Here is an 18,855-nt window from a genome sequence, read left to right as displayed (position 1 = left end):
CTCATAAACTCTCTGTCTTTATAGATTCACCATTTCTGGACATTTCATATAAATGGAATCAAACAATATATGGCCTTTTGTGTCTGGCTTCTTTCACTTAGTGTAACGTTTTCAAGGTTCATTCACATTGTAGTATGTATCAGCATTTCAGGCCTTTTTAATTGCTGAATAATATTTCATTGTATAGATAATACCACATTTTTTTAATCCATTCATCAGTTGTTGAACACGTGGGTTGTTTCCACCTTTTGGCTATTATGAATAATGCTGCTATGAACATTGATGTAAGAAGTTTTGTGGACATATGTTTTCATTTCTCTTGTGTATATACCTAGGAGTGGAATTGGTGGGTCATATGGTAACTCTAACTAGTATTTTGAGGAACTGCCAGATTGTTTTCCAAAGTGGCTGAACCATTTTACAATCCTACCAGCAATGTATGGGGGTTCTGATTTCTCCACATTCTTGCCAATACTTATTATTATCTGTCTTTTCGTTATAGCCATCCTAGTGGTATGAAGTGGTATCTTACTGTGATCTAATGACTGACAGTGTTGAGCATCTTTTCATGAATGTACTGGCATTTGTTTATCTTTGGAGAACAATCTATTCAGAATATTTGCCCATGTTTTAGCTGGGTTGTTCGTCTTTTATTATTGAATTGTAAGAGTTCTATATGTATTTAGTGTATTCTGTATACACACAAGAGTTCTGTATATATTTAGTGTACCTTACCAGATACGTGATTTGCAAATATTTTTCACTTTCTTGACTGTGTCCTTTGAAGAACTGGACTTTGATTTTAATGAAGTCCAACTTATCTATATTTTCTCTTGTTGCTTGTGCTTTTTGTGTCATATCTAAGAAGTCCTTGTCTAATCCAAGATCATGAAGATTTATACCTCTATTTTCTTCTAAGGGTGTTATAGTTTTAGATCTTACATTTAGGTCTTTGATCTTTCACACAAATTTTTAACCTTAATTTTTTCCGGTGTTTTGCTTTGAGCAGAGATATTACCAAATGAAAGTTTTATTTTTCATTGTCAACATTTCAGTATATTTCCTCCTAATGCTTTTATAGACGTGCTTTTGTGCATGAACAGACATACACACACACACACACACACACACACACACACGCATGCATGCACATTATATATATTTTTTAACATCTTTATAGGAGTATAGTTGCTTTACAATGTTGTGTTAGTTTCTGCTGTATAACAAAGTGAATCAGCTCTACGTATACATATATCCCCATATCGCCTCCCTCTTGCATGTCCCTCCCACCCTCCCTATCCCACCCCTCTAGGTGGTCACAAAGTACCGAGCTGATCTCCCTGTGCTATGCAGCTGCTTCCCACTAGCTATCTGTTTTACATTTGGTGGTGTATATATGTCAGTGCTACTCTCTCACTTTGTCCCAGTTTACCCTTCCCCCTCCCGGTGTCCTCAAGTCCATTCTCTACATCTGCGTCTTTATTCCTGTCCTGCCCCTAGGTTCTTCATAACCTTTTTTCTTTTTTTTTTTTAGATTCCATATATATGTGTTAGCATACGGTATTTGTTTTTCTCTTTCTGACTTAACTTCACTCTGTATGACAGACTCTAGGTCCATCCACCTCACTACAAATAACTCAATTTCGTTTCTTTTTATGGCTGAGTAATATTCCATTGTATACATGTGCCACATCTTCTTTATCCATTCATCTTTCGATGGACACTTAGGATGCTTCCATGTCCTGGCTATTGTAAATAGTGCTGCAATGAACATTATGGTACATGTCTCTTTTTGAATTATGGTTTTCTCAGGGTATATACCCAGTAGTGGGATTGCTGGGTCATATGGTAGTTCTATTTTTAGTTTTTTAAGGAACCTTCATACTGTTCTCCATAGCGGCTGTATCAGTTTACATTCCCACCAACAGTGCAAGAGGGTTCCCTTTTCCCGACACCCTCTCCAGCATTTATTGTTTGTAGATTTTTTGATGATGGCCATTCTGACTGGTGTGAGGTGATACCTCATTGTGGTTTTGTTTTGCATTTCTCTAATGATTAGTGATGTTGAGCAACCTTTCACGTGTTTGTTGGCAACCTGTATGTCTTCTTTGGAGAAATGTCTATTTAGGTCTTCTGCCCATTTTTGGATTCGGTTGTTTGTTTTTTTGATATTGAGCTGCATGAGCTGCTTGTAAATTTTGGGGATTAATCCTTTGTCAGTTGCTTGGTTTGCAAATATTTTCTCCCACTCTGAGGGTTGTCTTTTTGCCTTGTTTATGGTTTCCTTTGCTGTGCAAAAGCTTTTAAGTTTCATTAGGTCCCATTTGTTTATTTTTGTTTTTATTTCCATTTCTCTAGGAGGTGGGTCAAAAAGGATCTTGCTGTGATGTATGTCATAGAGTGTTCTGCCTGTGTTTTCCTCTAAGAGTTTTATAGTGTCTGGCCTTACATTTAGGTCTTTAATCCATTTTGAGTTTATTTTTGTGTATGGTATTAGGGAGTGTTCTAATTTCATTCTTTTACATGGAGCTGTCCAGTTTTCCTGGCACCACTTACTGAAGAGGCTGTCTTTTCTCCATTGTATATTCTTTCCTCCTTTATCATAGATAAGGTGACCATATGATGCACATTATTATTATTTTTTTTTTAATAGCTACTTTATTTACTTTATTTATTTATTTATTTTTGGCTGTGTTGGGTCTTCGGTCCGTGCGAGGGCTTTCTCCAGTTGCGGCAAGCGGGGGCCACTCTTCACCGCGGTGCGGGGACCGCTCTTCATCGCGGTGCGTGGGCCCCTCACCATCGCGGCCCCTCCCGTTGCGGGGCACAGGCTCCTGACGCGCAGGCTCAGCAGCTGTGGCTCACGGGCCCAGCCGCTCCGCGGCATGTGGGATCCTCCCAGACCAGGGCTCGAACCCGTGTCCCCTGCATTAGCAGGCAGATTCTCAACCACTGCGCCACCAGGGAAGCCCTGCACATTATTTTTTAAACCAGATGGAAGTTTTGTTGGCTCTGACTTCCCGATTAGAAATGCAAGCAGCTCTCACTTTCTAAGGGCAGCAGAAAATCACAGTAGAGCTTCTCACTTTGGAAATAGATACAACCTTTGGGATTATAAACAGAGAATTATAAACAGAGTGTGCGTTTTCAAATTTTAAATCTTCATTGGGAGCATTAACCAAACTTATTTTATATCTGTATTAAAATCTTCTCAAAAAAGACTTAATAGTTCAGAATTTATGATTTAGATGTGATACGTTTTTTTGTTGTTGTTGTATCTATAACTCGAACTTTAGATTGAATAATTTCTCCACCCTTCTTTAGGTGGGGATGGGATAAGAGTGTATGCATGTGGATACAGTTACTCAGTAAATATCTGTTATGGATGCTTATGAGTAATGTATATGTAACAGTAGGTTTCAAATAATTTTTCTCATTGTTCTCATAGTTAAGCCATTCTTATCAGGCCATATGTTTTCATTTTTCTATTAGAAAATCTCCCTTTATATATGTATAAATGTATACATATATGTTACACATACATATATTACATGTCCATATCAGACATAAATATAATTGAGTGTTTAGGGCTTCCCTAGTGGCGCAGTGGTTAAGAATCCGCCTGCCAGTGCAGGGGAAATGGGTTCGAGTCCTGGTCTGGGAAGATCCCACATGCCGTGGAGCAACTAAGCCCGTGTGCCACAACTACTGAGCCTGTGCTCTAGAGCCCACGAGCTGCATCTACTGAACCCCACGTGCTCTAGAGCCTGTACTCCGCAACAAGAGAAGCCACCACAATGAGAAGCCCGTGCACCGCAATGAAGAGTAGTCCCTGCTCACCGCAACTAGAGAAAGCCCGTGGGTAGCCACAAAGACCCAACACAGCCAAAAATAATAAATGAAAATAAATAAATTTATTAAAAAAATATATATATATATAATTGAGTGTTTAATTATGATATCTGTTGTGTACAGGAATAATATCAATACTTTATCAACTTAGAATTTTTCCAATTACTTTAACATGCACTATTACCATCTCCTATAAAATGGGTAGATGAGAAACAGAAGCTCAGCTAACTCTCACCCCAAATCACACAGCTAATATATGCTGCAGTTTTCATGTACTCCCAAATATTTTGATTTTAAAGAAAAGACCAACTCCTTTTGTTCTATAATGCTGTCTTAGGGAATCAAATCAAGGCCTTCTCCATGTGTCAAAATAAATCTAGATGAGCCCATTCAACTTTGTAGTGGCTTTTCTTTCTTTTTTTAAAATATTACATAGATATATATCATAGAAATTTAGCATATATCTGAATATATATACATATATATGTTATTAGGTATAATTAATGTATTAAAAAAACTTAGCTGTCAGCTTAATGAGTTTTAACAATTGTATACACCCATGAAATCACCACTCAAGAGTGAGATAAAGAACATTTCACCCCAGAAAATTAATTCATGCCTCTTTCCAGTCAATCATTCCTCCCCTCCCCCAGGCAGCCACTGTTCTGATTTCTGTCAACAGTTTTGTTTCTTCTTGGATTTCATATCAACAGACTCGCATGAAATGCATTCTTTTATGGTCTGCCTCTCTAGCTTAACAGAGTGTTTTCAAGAGTCATCCTTGTTATTGTGTGGGTATCAGTATTGGTTTTTTTTGTTTGTTTGTTTTTAATTTTACTGAGCATTATTCCATGGTATGAATTAACTACAATTTGCTTGTCCATTCTTCTATCGATGGACATTTGGGTTGTTTCCAGTTTTTATCTATTATAAATAAGGTTGTTATAAACATTCTTGTACAAGTATTTTTGTCAACATATGTTTTCATTTTTCTTGGGTGACTAAGAGTAGACTAGGGTAGATGTATGTTCAATTTAAAAGAAACTGCCCGTTGGTTCTTTGAAGTGGGTGGACCATTCTACAGTCTCATCAGCAGTGTACAAATATTCCAGTTACTCCACATCCTCAACAGTGTTTGATATTTTTAGTCTTTTTGTTTTAGTCATTCTGCTTGGTGTGAAGTGATATCTTGCTGTGGTTTTAATTTGCATTTCCCTGATGCCTAAAGATATTGAGCATCCTTTCATGTGTTTATTGGCTTTTTACATCTTTTTCAGTGAAGTATCTGTTCCAGTCTTCTGCCTATTTTTATTAGGTTATTCATATTTTGTTATTGATTTGTAGGAGTTCTTTATAAATCATGGATACAGTCCTTTGTCAGGTGTATGTGTTATGAATATTTTTCCCAGGCTGTGACTTGCCTATTAATTATCTTAATAGTCTCTGTGTCGGTTTTATAAAAGAAAAAGATGATGTGGAGTTTCTTAGACACATTCATAAACCTAAGTGGGAAAAAATTTAATGTCTTTCTGAGTCAACAAAGCAGAAAGTTTAAAAGTCTAAAGGGACTGACCTACATGTATTTTCTAATCATCTCTCTGGTTTTTATGTTGTTAAACTTAGCCAGAGCACTTACCTGACTGATCACATTACCTCTTTCAGGGAGTAGATACTTCTGAATGGATAAGTCATAAAACTCAAAATGTATTTATTGCTCACCAGAGGACTGATGTAACCCCATTATGCTGCAGGTGTTTTCATAGCCCTGTATGAACATACCTCCTGGAGAACAAATCCCTTCCCTTGGTATCTTGCTTTCAATCTGCGTAGGGCTCTCACCTTAGGTTAGTGCACAAGAACTCCGTGAGGTTGTTGGAATCTCTGTTGTCATATTAGAAAACCAAGGATTGGAAAGCTTATGACCTATCTAAGGTTACAAAGTTAACGACCATATAGGTCAACAGCCTTCCAAACCTGGAATCTTTCTACTCTTCTGTCTTTGGCCTATATGTGCACATGGGCACACACACACACCCATACCCATGCCCGTATAGGTGCAGCAAGAGGTCCACTTGTTAGTTGGTGCATTTACTAATCCTGGGAGCCACAGTTGGTAGCTAGCCAGCTCCCTAAGCCATGTCTTCCTTGGCAAGCTGAGCTTGCACATCTCTGTAAAGAGCTGTTTGGAAACAGTTTCTCCAACTCCCATCCCCAGGAACCAGTGTGGTCTCAACTTTATGCTTGCATACTTATGTGAACACACATACATATGCACACACATTAAACGTCCATATATATTTATGTCATAGTTGCGTATCATCATGCTTTAACCTGAAATTTTATTTATCTTGGTGTCTGTTATTTCAGATCACTAGCTTTAATTGGTTAGATTTTTTTTGATGTTCATATATGTGTATGTTGATAAGCCTTTTAAAAGTTTTGGATCCACAGATAACTAGTGCTAACTAGTTTTTAAAAATTCATTTAAAGTGTATGAATTACCAAGTTTACCATGGGGAAGAATGTGTGAAAGAGGACCTACTCTGTAAAAAGAGCCATTGTTTCTAAGGCCAGTTCTGTTTCTTATTTGTGGTGCTCGTGGGGGGGTTGTTTTTTGTTTTTGAATAGTTAATACATTCATATGATTCAGAATTCAAAAGATATAATAGCATATGCTTTGCAAATTCTTTCTCCTAGCTATTTATTTCTCCTTCCAGGGGAGCAACCAATGTTTTCATCTCTAAGCTATTCTGGTTTTGATAAACTTAGGTAAATTTTGATATATTTGTAATCAATGGGTACCTAATACTTTATGTTCTGTTTATGACACTTGGCATGATTTTATTACCTAATCTTATTGCCTGATTTTTATTGAAAAGTTACTATATTTTTATTTCACAATTTAACATTTCTGAAATTCTGTATATTCAGTGATTATATTTAGTTTTTTCCCTGTGGAAAGCTGTTATTAAATTCATGATATCACTTACAATCAGTAGCATCTTAATATAGAGGAGAAATGATATTTTCCTGGTGTGTTTGTTTCTCAGAGGGGAAAAAGTTAAGGATGTGATAACATCATAATCCTCGTTCTTTGTCACTACATTCCTTACCAGAGTGATTGAATTAATTGCAGATCTTATTCCCCCTGCCCCCTGTTCCCAGTTTAATATGTATGAGAGTGGTTAACCTCAGCGTTTAAAAAAGGACAGTCTGTATTTGCCTTGTATGTTTTCCTTCAAGTGTTATAAAATATCCAAAGTTTTAGACAAATTGGATAGCAGTCTTTATTACTCAGTGTTTCTGTTACTGAATTCAGATTCAGCTGCTCGCCTCTTGAAAGCCAGTACTTGAGAGGCAAGTGTTGGTTGGAAAAGGAAAGGTTGCTTTAGGAGGCCGGCAGTCTGGGCAGAAGGCGGACTCCTGTCCAAAAGCCAACTTCAAAGATTCTGCTCAACCATGAAAGTTTTTAAAGGGAGAATCATTTGGGGAGGGGGTCAGAGTCTTCCTCATCTTCCACTGTGTACCTTTCTTCTGATTGTTTGGTGGTGAGGTAACCAGGCGGTGTTCCAGGAATCCTGTGCTCAACCTGAAGTTACCGTCCTCCACCTGGGTAGGGACCTTAGTTCCTGCAGAAGAACTCAAAGGTATTTTGTTATGTATATTCCTTGAGGAGGCACCAGGACCCTGCCCCATGGCTGCACTATTGTTTCTTGACTGCTCCTGCTTTGTTTCTGTGTTCCCTCCCTTCCCTGAAAAGCAACTGTTTGAATCTGCCCTTTGGAACTAAGGGAAGGTCAAGGAGGCTGAATGAAGCCTATTTCCTACAAACTAGAAACAGGGGACCCAGAAAGGATTTGTACCTAGGAGTGCCCCACGGGGTCTTGTTCCATTTCATCTGGAATAGTATTTGTCTACATATTCCTAGGTCTATCATAAAGTTCCTTTTTTTTTTTTAATGCCTATTAATTTCTAGTACCATTTTTATTTTATTTTATTTATTTTTATTTTTGGCTGTGTTGGGTCTTCGTTTCTGTGTAAGGGCTTTCTCTAGTTGTGGCAAGCGGGGGCCACTCTTCATCGTGGTGCACGGGCCTCTCACTATCGCAGCCTCTCTCATTGTGGAGCACAGGCTCCAGATGCTCAGGCTCAGTAGTTGTGGCTCACAGGCCTAGTTGCTCCGTGGCATGTGGGATCTTCCCAGACCAGGGCTCGAACCCATGTCCCCTGCATTGGCAGGCAGATTCTCAACCGCTGCGCCACCAGGGAAGCCCCTATCATAAAGTTCTTAAAAATGATTATTAATTTTAAAAGCATATACAGACTATGAAATTGGTAGAAATTTTCTCCTTCAATCATAGTAGAGTACATGCATAGGTGTGAAATAAACTCACAGTGTGTGCCTTGATCATACTGTCATTGTTTCATTGTTTACACACTTATTTGTCATATTTCATATATATATATATGTTTAGTTTTGTGGTTGTTTCCAGTGCATTGCTGGGACTTAGTAAATGTGCTGGGTAACAGATCTTCAAAGCATGCAATGGTTAATGTGTTTGTGTTTCCTTCTTTTAGTTGTACTGTTTTAATTGAAAGCCTATTACATGTACCCGTAGAAAGAAATTTGAAGAATTGTTAAAGAAATACAAACCTCAGTAAACTGGCAGTTATTTCCAAAAGAGTCTGTGAGAGAGGGAGGAGGAGGAGGGAGCTGTGGCTGGGGGGAGTGCTAGTTGGAGTATTCCTGCTCTGCAGGATGTTATAATTTACTAACGGTTAAAAACATGAAAGAACTTTGTATTTATTTAAACATAACGTCCATGTTTAATGAGTCACGCCCAGGGGTTGACATCATCTGGTGGTGGCAAATTTGGGGGATTATAATAAAAATTGTTTCTTTTTTTAATTTAATCTGCTTTAGTTTAGAACATAAAGCGCATTTTCCCAAAGATAGCCTTTGCAACAATTATTTAAACAAGAGATTTCAGGGAAGTAGTAAACTTTTTCGATTGGTTTGGTCTTTAATGCTAGCTACGGGGAGCAATTACTTGGATTATCATTTTGACATAATTTTTCACCCAGCAATCCTTTTGAAAGTATTGTTTGCTTCTATTGAAACATTGAAATACTTCCTCCTGCCGACAGTGCCCTAGATTAAAGAGAGAGAAACACAGGCAAACCAACATGTAAAACTGGGTCAGTCGTCATTCAGGGGCCTGTGTGCCAGTGATCTGGATTGTGTCGAGTTGGGAGTCGCAGGAAGTCCACAGAGAGACAGCAAATTGCTGCACCCTCTGTGCTTGGTGGACAAAAAGAGGATTAGGGCCCTGAGGAATCCAAGACAGTAAGTGTCTCACAAAGAGGAAAGGAATCTTGTGTCAGTGTTGGCAGTTGTGGATGTTGATAGGAATAAGGGATGAGGATTGGAACAGGAGTATTTAGTTGGTTTATAGCCCCTGGCCAGTTAGGAGAATGGGCTGGGACTTGTTGCTCCCCCTTGGAAAAGGGGGTCTGGGAGGGCTGTGGGTTTTAGAAAAAATGAACGGGAATGTGGGTGAAGGTAGAGTACTGAAGTGGCATTGAATGTTGCTCGTGAGTATTTTTTTTTTTATAACTTTTTGTTTTAATTTTTATAAATTTATTTTATTTATTTTTGGCTGCGTTGGGTTTTCATTGCTGCACATGGGCTTTCTCTGGTTGCGGTGAGCGCGGGCTGCTCTTTGTTGTGGTGCACAGGCTTCTCATTGCGGTGGCTTCTCTTGTTGTGGAGCATGGGCTCTAGGCGCGTGGGCTTCAGTAGTTGTGACACGTGGGCTCAGTAGTTGTGGCTCGCAAGCTCTAGAGCGCAGGCTCAGTAGTTGTGGTGCACGGGCTCAGTTGCTCCGCGGCATGTGGAATCCTCCTGGACCAGGGCTTGAACCCGTGTCCCCTGTATTGGCAGGCGGATTCTTAACCACTGCGCCACCAGGGAAGCCCCTGCTCGTGAGTTCTATGGGTGTTGTTTGTAGTCCACCCATACCTGTGGAGTTAGAATCACCAGTGAGGTACCCGTTTCCTGTTTCACATGTGACATGCTATTACAGTGAAGTTATGATTATATAATGTAATATGATTATACGAATGTGGTTCTGATTATATAATGTAAACAGCTACACTTGAGATGAAGATGTGCAAATGAGATTTTTTTCACTTCATGAATGGAGATGTATATATATTTATGTTTTTAAATTTTTATTTATTTTTATATATCCATATGTACACACATACACATAAACACTTTTTTTCTTTCTCACAGAAACCAAAAAAGGAGTTGGTAGCAGTTTTGTTAAACATTTCCCCCCCACCCTCCACTAGTTAACAGATTTCAGGTGCAAATACACTTTCATTAGCCAAATTCAAATATCTCTGTCAGTCACCCACCGCTAGAGAGTGTGGAGTGTGGCTTTGATTTGCCCTCTCGTTCTCATGGTAACTAGATGTTCCATTTCCCAGCTCTGTCTTTGAACAGTGTTTCTGGTTTGGTCTTGAAATGATACTGCAATTGTCCTTCCAAATTATCTTCTTTTGTGTGGGTGTAGTTGTAGATCTGTCTCAGAGTTTTGTTCAGGATAGTACATTTTAGAATTTGAACCAGAGGAGACTTTTCCCCTTTGACTTAAGGCACCTCTGTGGGGCAGAAACACCTTTGTGTTGATTGGTCTGCAGTCCAGTGAGGCAGAAGCAGGTGGCTGAGCTAAGGAGAACGCTTGCTAAGAAGAGGAAAGAAACTGTTGTAGATCCGAGTTTTAGCTCCAGCTTGCTAAAAGATACCAATCAATCTTCTACCATCTCTTTCCCTTTCATTGGCTCTCGTGCTGCCACATCTGGCTTCACTTTTGTTTTCCAAATGAGTTTATTAGTTTTGCCATTTTACATATGGCTGGGTTAACCCTGGAAAGACTGCTCTGGGAAACACTCCTGACATTTCAAATAGAAACAAAGCTTGAGACAGAGTTTCGGGCCATCCCTGTGAGCCCCTCCCGCATAGGCCAAAGCATCGGACTCTCATTCCCCCATGAAGAGGGAAGCGTAAAGTGGTACAATGTGGAGGCGTCTCCGGATTTTTCTTGCCTGTACTTCCGGTGGGGCTGATTTGGAAATCTGCTCTATCTCTCCTTTCTTGCCTGCAGGCTGGTGGCTCTCAGGTCATCTTTACTAACCCTCTGGAGATAGTCAAGATTCGCCTGCAGGTAGCTGGAGAGATCACCACAGGACCCAGGGTCAGTGCCCTGAATGTGCTCCGGGACCTGGGACTCTTTGGTTTGTATAAGGTGGGTAGATTCCCTTGGGTTATCTCAGTAGAGAGGTTGTAATGTACTCAATAGAAATGTGAAAAAATGTGGAGCCAGACTTCTCCCCCGCCAAATGGAAAAGCAATCTTGTCCAGCAGGGTAGTCCCTGGAGTAGAAAATCAAACAAAAAGGAAAAACCAGGACACTTCTATTAGAGGCAGTGGGATATACAAACACGCTCTCCTGTTGTCATCTTCAGGCCTTTATGAAGCTGCCAGCAGGGATGCCAGCCCCGCAGACCCGCTGGCTGCAGGCTCACAGCCTTTTATTTGACGGTGGGTTTGGGAAGTTTCTTTGGTGTTCTTTTTGGGCTGGTTTAGGACTTCAAAATAGTCTTACGTTTATTTTGAGTCTGAGTTATCTCTATTGTTATCTTCCCAGTAGGAGCTTCTCTTTGTCTTAATAATTTGACCACAGTGAAACAGTAGTAGAGTTTGGTAGGATTCAGGTCTTTAAGAAGTTAAGTGGTGGGATTTGTCATTAATGAATTCCATTTAAAAACACAAAACAAAACAAAACCAGAGTATACTGTGCTTTAGCAAAATGCCAGTCAACAGATTCCTTCCCCACAGGTGTACTTACTCCCATCATTATAGATCAGATGTAATGGAGCAGAAGCTATTATTTTTCTTAAACAAGGAAGAATATTTCTTTCTATTCTTTTGCCTGGTATAAAGGGGGCATACGTAAATTTAGCTTTTATAGACAACTGTGTTTCCACAGCATCTGATTTATTTATAGATCCATCACAGTAGAAGTGTGTAAATTGGCTTCTGTAGCTACAAATCGGAAATTAGAAATTCTCTAGATTAGAATCACACAGCTACAAGGCTCTTAGGAGACCAGGAAACCAATGATGCCTATCCTGAGAGAGTTTTGTACATATTCCCTCCCCTCCACCCCCAATTTCCAGCCTTTTTGGAATTCCCTTTGAGAGCTGATTTTATTAAAGTTGTTTCTCTCTGTATCATCTTTCAGAGAGTCCCAGGAATTTTTTTTGTAACGTTTGAGTTTGTCTTTTAAAAACAGAGCCACTGGGGACACAAGTACCAAAGACGGAGTTTTTGCCTGGCTAGCTAAAGCCTGGGGCGTAGAATAGTGGGGTTGAGGAAGGTGTTCATTGCAACCTCAGTCACTGAGACAAGCTGTCCCTGGCTGGATTTCTACTCCCAGGGAAATTTCCTGCTCAAATATTTTGTCTGGGTTTCCCCCGTCCTCTGCTATTTAAGGACGTGGGGAATGAGGAGGGAAGATTGGTGGTTTCTTTTTCCCCTTCCCTAAAATAGTCACTTTCCTTTTCCACTTCTCCTGTCCATAGCTTCTTACCTGATACTTCAGGGACTCAAAGCTGAGGTGGGTTGAATTGGTAATTTGTTAGTTTTTGGGGCTGCCTTTGCTGGTTGCTTTGAAATCAGGCTATTAATATTGGGTTTCTAAGTCTGTTCCCACCCACACCCCCTCCCCCTGGCACTCACCAAAGCCAAACAGAACAAGCAGCCTAGAGATTTGAGCACTGAATTTTTATTAACCTTAAAATCTGAATCTATACTGGAAATGCCAGAAAATTCTTAGTTGTCAGAATACCATCATTACCCAGTTAACTAACTCTAGGACTCCTGGGTCCACCAGTGTTTCTCAAACTTTGAGCCATGTCTCTATTTCCCTGTGCCCGGCTGGTTCTCCCGTTTCCCTTCCACATCAGTCCCAATGCTGTTTGAGGGACATCTCAGGCTTGTCACCCTGGATCCCTCGTGGGCATTCACACCTTGTTTACACAACTGTTTTGCACTGTTTCCTCACTGTGTGACAGGGTGCCAAAGCGTGCTTCCTCCGAGACATTCCCTTCTCTGCAATCTATTTTCCTGTTTATGCTCACTGCAAACTACTTCTGGCTGATGAAAACGGACACGTGGGAGGTATATATCTCCTTGCAGCTGGAGCCATGGCAGGTAACTACAATTTTTTTTTTAAACCAAAAGAGTCCCCGCCTCCCCCTACATTCTCTTTAAGAAGTACAGAATCTGTATGTGCTTTCCCCCTTTATTTCTGGAAAGGTTATTGTTTGTATCTGACTTAGTTTAAATATGATCGCTTTTTCTCCTTTGCGAGGTGTGCTGTAATTCTGATGAGAGTTAATTACATTTGCATAATGTGGATAAACAGCTTAATGCAGCTTAGCAACTCAGAGCCAAATTAGCTCTGCCCATCTCAATTGGGCTTTCATCAGTAACATGTTTCTTAGCCTCCTCTGCCCCTGAAACCTTGGGTGCAGCCAAGCTAAGCATTAAGATGGAAAAATTCTTCATCAAATCAGTTGCTTTGTTGTACCTCATCCTGATGCACAGGTCTAAGCATGCTCTCACTTCCTAATTCTGTATATTGGAATCAACATGATTTGGCTCAAAACTGAGTTTGCTTCAGGAAGCTGTTCCTGTTCCTTCTGCCATCGTCCTCATCAGACCAAAGTGAGCCGTACGTCCCCAGCACACCACCCTGCACTCCGTTGGCATCTCTTCTCTGTCCCTTAACACTTTTTGTCTTTTATTAATGGTTGTTTGCATAAGTTTTACCCTCTGTACTGGACTGGAAGCTCCTTGAGGGCAGGGGTTTCATTCTGTTCATCCTTGCCTTCCCTGCGTGGCCAACATAGTACTAATAGGAGCTCAGTAAATGTCAACGGAACGAATGAAAATCTTCGTCTGGTCTAAGATACCAGATTAAGCACAGAAGAGATTCCATCTGAAAGAGGAGCCTAACAAGTGCAGGAAGGTACTAAGACGCTTCCTCCTGATCTCATGCTCCAGCCTTCCTCTTGAGCTGTGAGGGAGCTGACTCGGGATAGAAGGGGAGGACCAGGCGTCCTTTATTGCACCAGCCCTCAGATGTGACAGAAGAAGGAAAGGGCGCATGTTTGCTCCCCGTTACAGCTGGTCAGGGAGAGAAACGGGCAAGGTGAATGAACACAAACCCAGGGCTGTCCCCAGATGCTTAGGGTGGCTCTTACCGCTTGGCTCCTGGCACTGCTGTGTGGCTCACTGGGTACCTTCTCCTCTGGTTTGCTGGCTAAGCACAGCAGGATAGCCCGAGCACTCCCTGGAGTGTGGTGTGTGGCAGGAGCCCTTGCTTCCAGGGGTGTCGGGTGGGCATGTTACTCTTCTCATCCACGATGATAGGGAATGACTTGTGATGATCAAGAAACTCTCCCAGGGAGCCTTGAGCCCTTATTTGGGGCAGTCACTTGCAGTTATAATTTGAAAGCCAGTAAAGCTGCCTGCTCAATCTTGGTACCGAGTGTTCATCCAGTTCCTTTTGGGTGTTCACCAAAGCCTCCCCATTTTAAGTGAGGGCCAGCAAATCTTCCCCCGAGTCTTTTCTCTCTGCTGTCCAGGCAGCAGCAAAGAACAGTGTAATCATGGACAGGCGTTTTGCCAGTGGTTGATGGAACCAAGTAAACATTTTCATGGAACTGTCAGCACCAGCTTCTTGCCCACAGACATTCGATGTCAGTTTTCAGAATGAGAGATGAATTGTTCTAATTTTTACCTGTAAAGCTTTGCTGCCAGGCACTGAGAACATTCAGAATTCAGAACATTCCAAAGGCGGCAGTTTACCTAGTTCTGTCTGAACAATGTAGAGGGCTCTGGGGGGGATGTTTGCATCGTCTCTAACAGAACCCCCCCCCCACCAACCCAGAGTCGCCGGCTCCATCTGCCTAGTGACCATTCGGTGATATTGAGGCCAAATTGAATTTCTTCCCCCTGAGGAAGATTATGTTGCTCCTTTGTTCCCTGTTTTGTTTTATAAGTGAAAGGTGTGGTTGTGAAATCCATCTCGTGTGTCCTGCTGCTGATGAATCTTAACATGGCCCCGGGGAGCTGGGGCACAGGGGACGGATGACAAGGCCTTTTGATGATCATGTTCCCTTACGTTCCTTAACTGCTTGCCTGGCCTCCTCTGCTTCAGTTGTAATGACTTCTGTCATGTAAGCATGTCTGAAAGGGGCACAGTCAACTCTCAAGTTAGCCCCTCAAACGGGTGAGTGGATATATGAGTGTTGATATTCACCTTGCACGGTAAGGTGACAGGAATCAGCAAAAGACACTACAGCTTGGTATCAGATATATTTAGCAGCTCATTAAATTGGCATTATCCTCATTTTTTCTATTATACATGAAAATACTGTATCTTATTTAAGAAAAGAAAGGAGGTAAAATAATTGAAACCTAAAGGAGAACACTTGGGGATTGTCCTAGTAATATTGCTGCATTTTTTCCTCTCACAGTTCTTCAGGATCATGCAATATAGAGTGATTTTCCTAATTCAGAAAGAAAAAAAAAAGAGCTTTGCCCTGACCCCACTGAAGCAGCTAATAGGCTTATAGATCCTTTTTCCATTAGCGCCCAGGTATCTATCTAAGAAGCTTCCAGTTAAAGCTGCTAATTGTATTGTTAGTTTTAGCAGTATGTCTATCCTTTGTTAAGGTACTTTGGATGAATTAAATGTGCCTTTCTCCTGAAAGGTGTGCCTGCCGCTTCTCTGGTGACCCCTGCTGATGTCATCAAGACAAGACTGCAGGTGGCCGCCCGCGCTGGCCAAACGACCTACAGTGGTGTCATCGACTGTTTCAGGAAGATACTCCGGGAAGAAGGGCCCTCTGCATTTTGGAAAGGGACCGCAGGTAGGCGCTGGGGCCATGTGGAAAGGCTGGCATTGGGGTCCTGCTCCCATTACTCACTGGTTGTCTTTGCCATAGTCATCCTGCTGTTAACTGCCCCAATCTTTCTCTTTCAGCTCGAGTGTTTCGATCCTCTCCCCAGTTTGGTGTTACTTTGGTCACCTATGAACTTCTCCAGCGGTGGTTTTACATTGATTTTGGAGGCCTGTAAGTGCAGCTTTTCAACTCCCTTATAAAGAAAGCACCAAAACCCCAAAGAGGTCTTTGTTCAGCCTACTAAGGCAGTTTTGGAACAGAAACTGACAGGACAGAGGATCCTGCAGGACCAACACATTTAAAACAGACAGTGGACTTGAGAAGCTTCCGTGTTGGAGGAGTAAGACCTTGGCAGGGTGATGTTGTACAAGTATTAAGCAGCTACTTGGGGAAAGTTTAAGGAGGCAGCAAATTAAAATGTAATGTGAATAATTGTCTTCTAAGCGTAAGCAGATACTGAGCTTCATGGATTTAGCTCCTTATTTGGATTTTATTATATATGGCCTTTTCTCCAGAAGTAATATAAATTTGTATTAGTTACACTTTTGTAAACTTTCTAAGACTCAGTCAAGCCCTTTCACACCCCCAAGATTTCATTATTCACCATAATTTATTATTAGATAGGTATAGACATTCTTAGAACTGATTTACTGCAAAAAAAAAAAAAAGTTCAAAGAGAGGTTATGCCCATGGACAAAATCACTGGTGACATTTAGGCCAGAAATTGGGCCTTTTGAAGCTTAGTACTTGAAGCTTGTGCTGTGGACAAGAGGAATCACTTGAATTTGCTGGCGAAGGTTGTACCCAAAGGAAGCAATTACCAGCTTTTCAGCAGAAGATGAAATTCTGTATCTGAGTCTTTGCCTCATAAACCTGTGAACCCCTTTCCCGCTCAGAAGCCAAGTAGGGAATTAGCTGTTGAACCAAGAAGTAGAGGGACTTAACACAAAGAAAGTAAGAAAAACAATCTCACAATTCCAGGCTTTTCTATACTTTTACATCCTGGAAAAGTAAGAATTATATCTATTTCTCTCTAAGTAATTTTAGTAATAACCTTTGTGAGTCGATTACCTAAAAAGTTAGCTTTTAAAATTATGTCAAAATAAAAGATGTAAATTTTCTATGATTAATTTATGCTTAGTGTAAAAAAATTGGGAAAACAGAAAAATAGAAAAGAGGAAATCATCCTTATTCCTACTTCCCAGAGTGGTAATATTTGAGTGTATTTTTTTCTGGTCTCTTTTCTGTGGATCTATATATGTATATGAAATTGAGGCCATTTCTCTTCTTAATCAAATATGTGAATGTGTTGCTTTCAAAGTAGCTATAAATAATGACTAACGCAGCATAAATGACAAGGAACTCATTGGACAGACACTCTTCTTTGAGGCACGTAGGTCAGATTGAAAGTGTTCAGTAGTTTTCCATCTTTATCAGTCTTGATTCCACTAACCATTGGCTTTCCCTATCAACAGCAAACCCTCTGGCTCAGAACCAACACCTAAGTCGCGCATCGCAGACCTTCCTCCTGCCAATCCCGACCACATTGGCGGATACAGACTCGCCACAGCCACTTTTGCTGGCGTCGAAAACAAGTTTGGCCTTTATCTCCCCAAATTTAAACCTCCTAGTGTTGCTGTGGTTCAGCCAAAGGTAGCGGCAGCTCAGTGATGAGACAACCATCGAGTGCGGCAAAATGGCGCCCTAGAGAGAGGCCTAGGAGAGCAGCCCCGTAACGCGTCCAGTCAGCTGCATGGTGCTGACTGAGCTGAGGGGTCAAACTACTGTTTCTATATGACATATACATATATTTGTTTATAAACTAATCATTTGCCCAGGAAAAAAAAAAATATAACGCAGTTTGAATCTTTAGTTTTATGTGTTGAAATGTTTTCTAAGCCTTGGCATGAATTACTGTCCTAGACTGCTTTGCACAGCTTGCACTTATAGTGACTGTACATATTGTACATCTTTGTACAGAGACATCTTGGCACCTCATCCCGACAAATCACATTTATAGAATGTAATGCAGTTCTGAGTGGCTTGAGATGTACAGAATGTTTTGAAAGTGCTTTATTAAGAATCATACAAAAATAAATGTATTAAAATTAAATTCATTCTCTTATTGGTGACTTATGGAAATAAAGCATTCAGTATTGGATGTATTTAATTCCTAGCTTGTTTTCCATTCTGGAATAAAAAGGTATTTGCTGATAAGAGGCATAATGAGACAAAGTGCTGAGACCATTGAAGAAGAGACCCTTTGGAACAGATGCATGCCAGCGGATGCCGGAGGACCAGGTTAATGACTTGTGTGTGTGCTGATATGTTTCCATTTATACTTCACGTGTGTATAGATTCTCCTCTGTTCATCAATCAAAAGGCATTTCCTAGACAGCTCCTCTCCTGTCAGTGTGCATATGGAAACAGGGATGTCTCCAGCATTACTAGCTTAGTTTTACCTTCCTCTGACACAGCAAGGCAAGGGCCTAGCTTTCAAAAGAGTAAAGAATACTTTGGCAATTTTCATTCATATGGATATGATTCCAATCAAAAATAAAATGCACACCAAGATGTATGCATGGAGTTGGATTTTCCTTCATAAAGGTACCGATAGTACTTTTTATTTTGATTCACTACCGATTCCCAATAACTAATGATCAGGTTTCCCTCTTTCCCACTTTTATAGGGAATCGTTTGATTTGGAAAGGGCTGTGGTGGAATGAGAGGAGTGCAGAAGAAAGAGAAAAGCTCTGTCTCATAATTTGGTGGGGTCTAGGCTCTTCATTATGAATCCAAATACAAACTTATTCCAAAAGTCACTCACCAAGGGTGTGATTACTAATTTAGATCTAAACATGCATCTTGACAGCCACATCAACACTTTGCTCTGGTTGTGATTTGATGTATAGCATCAGAATTTATTTACTTTAGCAAAGTGCTTTGGGAAAACATTAT

The 18,855-nt window shown here is 40.6% G+C and overlaps 1 protein-coding gene across 3 annotated transcripts in view; it reads left to right on the top strand.

Annotated features, from left to right (window-relative positions):
- SLC25A12 (solute carrier family 25 member 12) overlaps nucleotides 1-18,058 on the top strand; it is a 185,385-nt gene extending 167,327 nt beyond the window's left edge. For all 3 annotated transcript variants that reach the window (XM_057550811.1, XM_007183272.2, XM_057550810.1), the window contains 5 exons: nucleotides 11,025-11,165; nucleotides 12,997-13,135; nucleotides 15,706-15,864; nucleotides 15,978-16,068; nucleotides 17,373-18,058. In XM_057550811.1, coding sequence (XP_057406794.1) covers nucleotides 11,025-11,165; nucleotides 12,997-13,135; nucleotides 15,706-15,864; nucleotides 15,978-16,068; nucleotides 17,373-17,568 — 726 coding nt within the window. In that variant the 3' untranslated portion in view covers nucleotides 17,569-18,058. The remainder of the gene's footprint in view (nucleotides 1-11,024; nucleotides 11,166-12,996; nucleotides 13,136-15,705; nucleotides 15,865-15,977; nucleotides 16,069-17,372) is intronic.
- Nucleotides 18,059-18,855: the final 797 nt, after the last annotated feature.

This window comes from Balaenoptera acutorostrata, chromosome 8 (genome assembly GCF_949987535.1).
Source record: "Balaenoptera acutorostrata chromosome 8, mBalAcu1.1, whole genome shotgun sequence".
NCBI classification, from domain to species: domain Eukaryota; kingdom Metazoa; phylum Chordata; class Mammalia; order Artiodactyla; family Balaenopteridae; genus Balaenoptera; species Balaenoptera acutorostrata.
Note: the sequence above shows the minus strand (reverse complement) of the source record. Positions and strands in the feature narration are given on the sequence as shown.